At 37.3% G+C, this 7,865-nt stretch overlaps 2 protein-coding genes across 7 annotated transcripts; both read right to left on the minus strand.

The window, feature by feature from the left end:
• Positions 1–195: 195 nt before the first annotated feature.
• On the minus strand, positions 196–4,578 carry LOC147176643 (uncharacterized). Of its 6 annotated transcripts, none has more exons than XM_086070991.1 (9): positions 4,424–4,578; positions 3,435–3,511; positions 3,299–3,346; positions 3,164–3,228; positions 1,623–1,660; positions 1,251–1,330; positions 1,089–1,151; positions 476–522; positions 196–396 (listed from the first exon to the last, which is right to left on the minus strand). In XM_086070991.1, the coding sequence occupies exons 1-9, from the start codon at positions 4,497–4,499 to the stop codon at positions 258–260; spliced, it is 633 nt and encodes a 210-aa protein (XP_085927117.1). In that variant the 5' UTR covers positions 4,500–4,578; the 3' UTR covers positions 196–257. The 6 variants fall into 6 exon arrangements, with proteins under 6 accessions (XP_085927117.1, XP_085927119.1, XP_085927118.1 ...); XM_086070993.1 differs by having other exon boundaries at positions 472–522; XM_086070992.1 differs by having other exon boundaries at positions 3,444–3,511; positions 4,424–4,577.
• Positions 4,579–4,629: 51 nt separating this feature from the next.
• On the minus strand, positions 4,630–7,739 carry glo1 (glyoxalase 1). Its single transcript, XM_086070998.1, has 6 exons — positions 7,534–7,739; positions 5,803–5,885; positions 5,554–5,694; positions 5,308–5,375; positions 5,131–5,220; positions 4,630–4,990 (listed from the first exon to the last, which is right to left on the minus strand). Exons 1-6 carry the CDS (start codon positions 7,600–7,602, stop codon positions 4,899–4,901), a joined length of 543 nt encoding a protein of 180 aa, XP_085927124.1. The 5' UTR covers positions 7,603–7,739; the 3' UTR covers positions 4,630–4,898.
• Between the last annotated feature and the right edge of the window lie 126 nt (positions 7,740–7,865).

Below are 7,865 nucleotides of genomic sequence, written 5' to 3' on the forward strand. Positions count from 1 at the left end.
TTATTTATAAAATACATTGTGATAAAATAATTACATGTTGCATGCAATTATTTACAGTTATACTGCATTTCATTTTCATATAGTTTAAAATAACATTAGGCATAAAATAAATTTGACATTTGTTTTACATTCTACTCATTTATTTAATTTACTGGATATTTATTTATTTATTACTTGAAAGAATCACGACTCAAACAAACTAGAATCTATTTATTTAACCATTTAAAAGAAAATATACAGTAAAGAGGCTGAAGTGGTCAATTCTGGCTCTCAATGTTTCCCAGCCCAAAGGCCTTAACTGGGCTGTGCTGACGACTTGGTTGACGGGTGTCGGCTGACGGTTCACCACAGAGGCGGTCGGGCGAGCATTCCCTTCCACGTGAGCGAGTCTGCCACCTGCAACAGAGCAGGCTAACATTTTTAGCTACCTAATTCAATCAAGCACCTCATGTAAAAACAATCTTCGCTCGCCTGCATTCTCTTGTGGAGAAACATCAGCTTCTGGTTCAGGCATTCGATCTCCTGAAAGCACAGTGAAATAGGAAAATACAAATACATGATTAACTCATTCACTGCCGTTGACAGCGACATACGTCAAAAATTAATTTGAACTATTTCTATTAGTTTGCATTTTTTTGCCCATTTTTGTTAACAAGAGTATGAAAACCTAGAGATTATTTTTTTGTACATTTAGAACAGATATAAAATTTGTGATTAATCGTGAGTTAACTCGTGAAGTCATGCGATTAATTACGATTACAAATTGTAATCGCCCGATGCCCCTAATTTTTTATAAACTTTTCTTAAAAAAAAAGTTGTCTTTTTTTTAAAGAAAAGATTGTTAAAAATGAGAGGCGTCAAATTTGATATCTGTTCTAATACAATAAAAAAAATCTAGGCTTTCATACTCTTGTTAACTAAAGCGGGAAAAAATGTTAGACTAATAGAAATAGTTAAATTTATTTTTTTACGTCTATAGCCGTCAATGGCAGTGAATGAGTTAAAGAAGACAATCATCTACAAATGATGTCATTTTGATTTTCAGAGCTTAAATATATGTATCATTTGCGTTGCTTGTTTTGATTTACCTGGCTCAGTTTTTCATCGCGTCTCAGCTTTATTTGAGGCAGAAGCTCCTCGAGTCTCTGAATCTGCGTTAAAACATTCAAAAAAAATGTTTAGCTTCATGATTATTTTTGATGGTATTTCTCATCATAAACTGATTGATTGTTTGAAATCTAGTCACGTACCCTCTTGTCAACAGAGTGCAGTCTGGTCTTCATGCCCTTGTTGATCACAGTCATAGGTATACTTTTAGGATTGGGGCGCACTAGAAATAATAACAACAAAAACGTAAATACATGAATATTGTTAAAAAGTAAAAAATAAAAAAGTTGTCAAATGTAGCAGAATAATAAAACTGAGGTCTTATTGCCAGTGGCCAAATATTAGCTCGTATGCCAGTATTATAATAAGACCTTTACTGCATTTGATCAGTTTTTATGGTTTTATTGAGTTGATAACAATATTCATCACCAACCACAAGTGCACCACAATTTAAAAGCAAAATCTCATTTTTATTGATAGATTTTCATGATGATTTGTGTATTTTGTGACAGTACCATGCTGAAAGATCTTGGCGACCTCAAGCAAGTAGGGCCTGTGAAAAGAAACAACATCCGTGTTGATAATGCATTTTCATTTATTGCTAAAAGGAATATATAAAACGTACAAACGAAAACTATATTCATGATTCAATGTACTGTACTAATAAGCGTCCTCATCCACGTAACAATAATTAGCTCTAACATATTAGTTACCATTATCCTAAAACATGACATAGCCTACAGTTATGATGTGAACACATTTAGTCTCACAAAATAAAGATGATGTATAAAACCGATGCAAACTACGTCATTAACTCATTCACTGCCATAAATTCATAAAAAAAAAAAATATTATTAAAAATTAGGAGCGGCATTTTTAACATCACATTTTTAATTGTAATTAATTGCATGACTTCACTAGTTAACTCACAATTAATCACAAATTCTAAATATGTTCTAAATGTACAATAAAAAAAATCTAGGTTTTCATACTCTTGTTAACGAAAGTGGAAAACACGTTAAACTAATAGAAAAAGTTCAAATTAATTTTTGACGTCTATAGCCGTCAATGGCAATGAATGAATCAAAAAAATTAATAAAACATTGTTAAAAATTTGGGGCGTCAGCCGGTCAAAATTTGTAAACATAATTAATTGCATGACTTCACTAGGTAACTCATAATTAATCACAAATTGTATATGTTCTAAATGTACAATAAAACAAATTCTAGGTTTTCATACTCTTGTTTACGGAAGCGTATTGCATTCACTTGAAAAAAAAGTCCTGCTTTTCTGACTCATTTTTTGGGGTAGCTTTGTTTTTTTGAGTATTTTTTCTGTTTTATTGAAATGTTTTCCCCTGTTTTTTTAGTGGGTTTTTTTTCAGTTTTAAAAAATATATATTTTCCTCAGTTTTTCTGAATATTTTTTTTCTGTTTTTCTGAGTAATTTTCCCCTGTTTTATAAAATAATTATTTTTTTGTTTTTCTGAATGTTTTTTTTCAGTTTTTCTGAGTATTTTTTTAAAGGAGTTTTCCCTTAGAGATTAGAAAATAAACCACAATACAATATACACATTCATTCCTTTATTGAGAGCCAGTAAGTAAACATGACCATCTTATTGCATATGGAGGTATGCTGGAAAGTGTCCGTTTCCGCTATTAGCGAATCTGCAACAAGTCACTTGGAGTTCAGAGGTAAAAAAAGAAAAGAAAATTACTCCGAAAAACAGAACACCAGCCCTGTTTTTCAGAAGAAAAAAAATTGTCCGTTTTTTGGAATATTTTTTGGACAGAAAAAAATATTCAGTAAAACAGAAAAGAATATTCAGAAAAACTGAAAATTTAAATAAAATACTCAAAAAACCCAAATCTCCCTAAAAAAGAAAAACAAGAGATTTTTTTTTTCAAGTGAATGCAATGTTAAGAAAAGTGGGAAAAAATGTTAAACGAATACAAACAGATTTTTGACGTCTATAGCCGTCAATGGCAGTGAATGAGTTAAAAAGTTCTCCTTCAAATGTGAATCTGAGTACATCCATATGAAACAAATACATACATGTGCTTGCTGTTTTCTGGGATGGAACTGTTCAGAGGGATCAGACATCCACGCTGGTTTCTTATCTGCACATGCATGCAAGTCATTCATTGAGTCATAATCAAAGTAAATATTAATTGAGAGTGCGCAGCTTACCTTGAACACAACATCTGAAGAGTTCAGGCTAAAGGAGGTGGCAATGATCTGAAAAAGGATGATAACAGGACGTGTCATATTTAGTCATATTGACTGACTGCAATGTGCGTGTTGCCGTGACAGCAGCATAACCAACAGGGAGGACCTGTACGATGGAGGACATGTCGGCCGCCTGAGGAATTGACACCTCGCGGAGAGCCACAACTCTGTCATCTGTAACATACATCATCCGGTACTCATAATTGCTTTTAAACATAACACGTACTGCATGCGCTTACGTGCCAAATAGAAACGTTCCAAGGAAAAAGGCGAAGTAGTTGAAGGATAAAATCGTAGTAATCGCAGCAAAAACCTGTAGTTATCGCAACCTTTCCCCAATGGCTCCCGATGCTGTAACCCCATTTTTTCCCCTCCAAAACTGCAATGACCGTTGCATGCAGCAGATACGAGCAAACCTGCCTTGCACTGTTTGTTTTTTTCCCCTCAAAATAAGCAATGTGCTATAAGTTGAGTAAAACTCACAGGGTGATTTATCCAATCTTATATTAGCAATATATGACATTTAAGTAAGAGGTAAAGTCATAAATGTTAAAGGATAATGCCCGGATGTTCAAAAATAGTTTGTTTTCCTGAGTCCTATCGTTGATGCTCATAAATGTCTTGTTTGTGGCTCATAAAATAATAATAATAATAATAATAATAAAATAACTTTTCACTTCCATTTGATTCGATTTTATTCCCAATAAGCTTGCTTGAGTTGACAGAATGTTTTACTGGTTTTTTTGTGTGTGTGTGTGTGTATTATTGCAAGTCTTAAACAAATCAAATCGTAAACGCGGACCCCTGTACTGGACCTGTGGCTCTCTTCCGGCTCGATAAGAACACTTGACGGTCAAATGCAGCTGTTGAGAAACGCTTCCTTCCGTTAACCTTTTACTCGAAAACAAAATTTAAAAACCAAATTAGCATCCAATTAGCGTCCATTATTTACTGTTTATGGAAAATAAACCCAACCCATGAAGCCACGGAGACGGCCAAACGGTTGCCATGACGACGACCACGCGCGCTAAAATTCTCGATGGTTGAATTGAATATGCATGACACCTTAAAAGTGAAACAACAAACCGTTTTTGTCGAGTCTTCTGAGGGCGAGCCAAGCCTTGACAACACGCGCGGGAGCGTCACGCACAACGTCAGACATTTCTTTTAAGTCTTGTCTCGACGCGCGAGCGGGCAATGACCTTTGACCCGACGAGCAGAAAGGAACCCACTCGATCCGCCCATCGATTTTCAAAATAAGACAGTTTCATTCGAAAAGAAAACAAAAGAAGCGCAGTTTGTCACTTTATTTTGAAAAGCACCAGAGGAAAATGTTCTCACTTGCATTTGCCAGCTCACATTTATTACCAGCAGCAGCATAATCACACTTTCACTCAAATTAAAGTCATTTCGGAACAAAATTGGTTAATGTATTCAATCTAAATGTCCCATTATGGAGGAGCTTGCATGTCTCCAACTTGACGTTTCAACTATTTTCCCACACTGTGCTCCACAACCAAGATCTTCCCTAAACGCACCATGCTCTGCTCTCATCCCGTTTTTAAGAGGTGATGGAAATCATATTGTTGGGACTCAGGATCTCGATCCAGTAGCCATCGGGGTCCTGGATGAAGGCCAGTCCTTTCATTTTACCTGAGAAATAAAAAAATAAAAATAAAAAAAAAGAAAGTCATCATTATTTCATTTTACTTGGTTTGCCCTGAGATTTTTCAAAGGCAAACTACAATAAAGATTGGGAAACACAATTTCAAAGTCAATGTCAAACATCTCACCGTCGTCGGGTTTCTTAACAAAGGTGACGCCTTGCTCCTCGAACAGCTTGCAAGCCGTGTTGACGTCCGGCACGGCGATGCCGATGTGGCCTGTCAAGAAAGAGTAAGGTGAACGCAAATCAGTGTTGTCATAAAAAGTGTTAACTAACTAACTAACTAAACAATGTCCAAGCTTACCAAAGCCGCGTGGATCAGAGTTTCCGTTGTGGTATGACTGGCTTTCGTCAGACTCCGAACCCCAGTTACTAGAAGAGAAAAGTGCAACATGGAAGCCAACACGTGGGAAACCCAAGCTACAAGAACTCTGCTGAGCCTGTTTCAAACCACAAGGAGTGTTCAAATCGACAGCGTCACAAGTAAAACGCGAAAGGCGCTGCTCTCTGAATAAAAGCGACCATTTTAAGAAGCCGGCGAGACACTTACTGCGTCAACTCGATGGTGGCCCTGCGGGAGAAAGTCCAGGACGTCCTTTCTTTTACGTCGGCGGGGATCTCGTTCTTGTCTTCGTAGCCCAGGAAGAAGAGGGAGAAGCGCATGGAGGAGAAGTCGAACCTCTGAAGCAGGCTGGGAAGGGGGTGGGGGGGGGGGTGGTTGTAACACGCACACAATCAATACAACTTCGCACACACAATGCAAATCGCTCCATTCGAATGATCGTGCGTTAATACTCACGTCATGCCAAGGATCCTGGTGTAGAAATCTAAGGATTTAACCGGATCCTTCACTCGCAGCATCGTCTGCTGCATCATGAAATCCTGCACAACATACAGGAAGTGCTTTTTTTTTTTATATATATATATATACACATACTATAACTAGAGAGTCAATTGAATCTTTTGAAAGGAGTACGAATGTGAAGGTTGAACGAAATGTCATATTTTGACACAAGCCTGTCAAAAATTTCATCCAGCCAAATGGCATCTCTGTGTGAGCGTACACAACTATTCCCACCTGTGTGTGTGTCATGACAAGGTAACCAGCCTTAAAATTGGTTAAGGCCCTTTCATATTGGTGACACACAAAAAGCTTTGGAAAAAGGAGGTAAGGTCAGAAGTGTTTGTTAATGAAAAAAAAAGTGCTGTATTAAGAGTAGGAAAATAGGCATGATAGGTGATTCATGACAGTGTGTACATTTTCCAGAAAAATTTAAATAAAAAAATGGTAAAACCTCAAGGTATACCAGCTGCATTTACATTTTCTTTGTTTTATGTTTTTAGCTAGGGCATAAAATGTGAGAGACGTATTAGGGCTTTTCAAGCTAAAAGTTGAAGCATCCTGAGCTCACACTAAAATGCTGAACACTTTCCTGTCAGTTTGAATGAATGGCAGCAGACAGTGCAAACATTCACGGAGTCATTTTTACTTGTCAGGGCGCGAGAAAAAAAAAAAGCCAAAGGAATTTCAACAAATTCCATGAACGTGCATTTCCACAAGAAAAGTATTAGTTGTTTCGTATGTGTGTAGTATAAGGAAAAATTTAAAGTGCAATTTCTGTAGAAAACTAGAAAAAAAATGTGAATATGAGCTAAGATTCGATTCAACTTTGTCATTACACGCCACAAGTAAAAGGCATGAAAATGCAGGTTAAACATACCACACCTTTTAAAAATACAGTTTATGTCAGCATGAGCCTATTCCTGAATGGTAACTTGAACATATTGAATTTAGAATGGATTGAACTGGATGAGAAATGTGGAAAGAAAAACGCAATTTAAAAACCTAAACTTTTCAACACATTCAAACTTTTCCAACTAAGGACAAGAGAACTGTTTATCCCTAACTTGCCACCATAAATCTCATTCATGACATATTGGGAACCACTATGGTACCTAAAGAGTGGCTCAATTTTAAATTGGAATGTTTTGAATCTGTTGTGGAAAATGGAAGGACACAATAAAAGCTGCCTCCATTCATTAAAATGGGAATTACTATAATAAACTGGAATTTTAGGGAATTTGGGTGAATGTGGAAAACTGGTACCCCGGATGTTCAGAGTTTTGTGAATATTTTGAAGTTGTATTGGTTTGAATTGGATGAAAAATGTGGAATTTGTTGAATGCTCGTCGTTCTTCAGGCGAGGGTGCCTGTCACTCAAGTTAGCTTCGTAGTGCTAACTCCAACTTGCCTGCCTTCCGCCAAAATGTTGATCGTGCCCACTTACTGAACTAAAAACACACACACGATCAACACAACCCTAACACTTTTATTAAAAAAGAGACAAATAGAAAACTAAATTTAAAATATATGCAGAGTCACGACGCGACAACTTGATCATGTCCGATAATGGACGCAACCCGTGGACTCACAGGGAAATGGTGTCTGCTCGGCTGGCCCGAACCCAGGTTTCGACAGGGCAAAAAACCTTGAATCTCGCGTCAAAACAGTGACAACAAGCGACCCTACCTTGGTAATGGGGTCTCCATCTTTGCACGCTGCCGCCGCCTGCTCGTCCGATAGACCTCTGTCGCTCATTTTGTCTTGGAGAATTTAGATTAGTACCTGGGTGACATGTTATGAAGAGTTCGGCGGTGATCGTCGACACTCGGCTCGGACTCGGTATCCGTCAGCGGGATGGGGAGGGTGAATATGATGGAGAAGGCAGCAGCTCGACTGATTGACTTGTTTCCTGGCCCCGCCCCTAAACACGCCCGCTGCAATAAAAGTGAAGAGGTTTCGTGAAATGTATGTTAATTAAAATATTTAAATATATTGTAACGTAATACTGTAGACCTTCT

The sequence above is a fragment of the Leptonotus elevatus genome, chromosome 3 (genome assembly GCF_054856555.1).
Source record: "Leptonotus elevatus isolate MCC_2025b chromosome 3, RoL_Lele_1.0, whole genome shotgun sequence".
Lineage (NCBI taxonomy): Eukaryota > Metazoa > Chordata > Actinopteri > Syngnathiformes > Syngnathidae > Leptonotus > Leptonotus elevatus.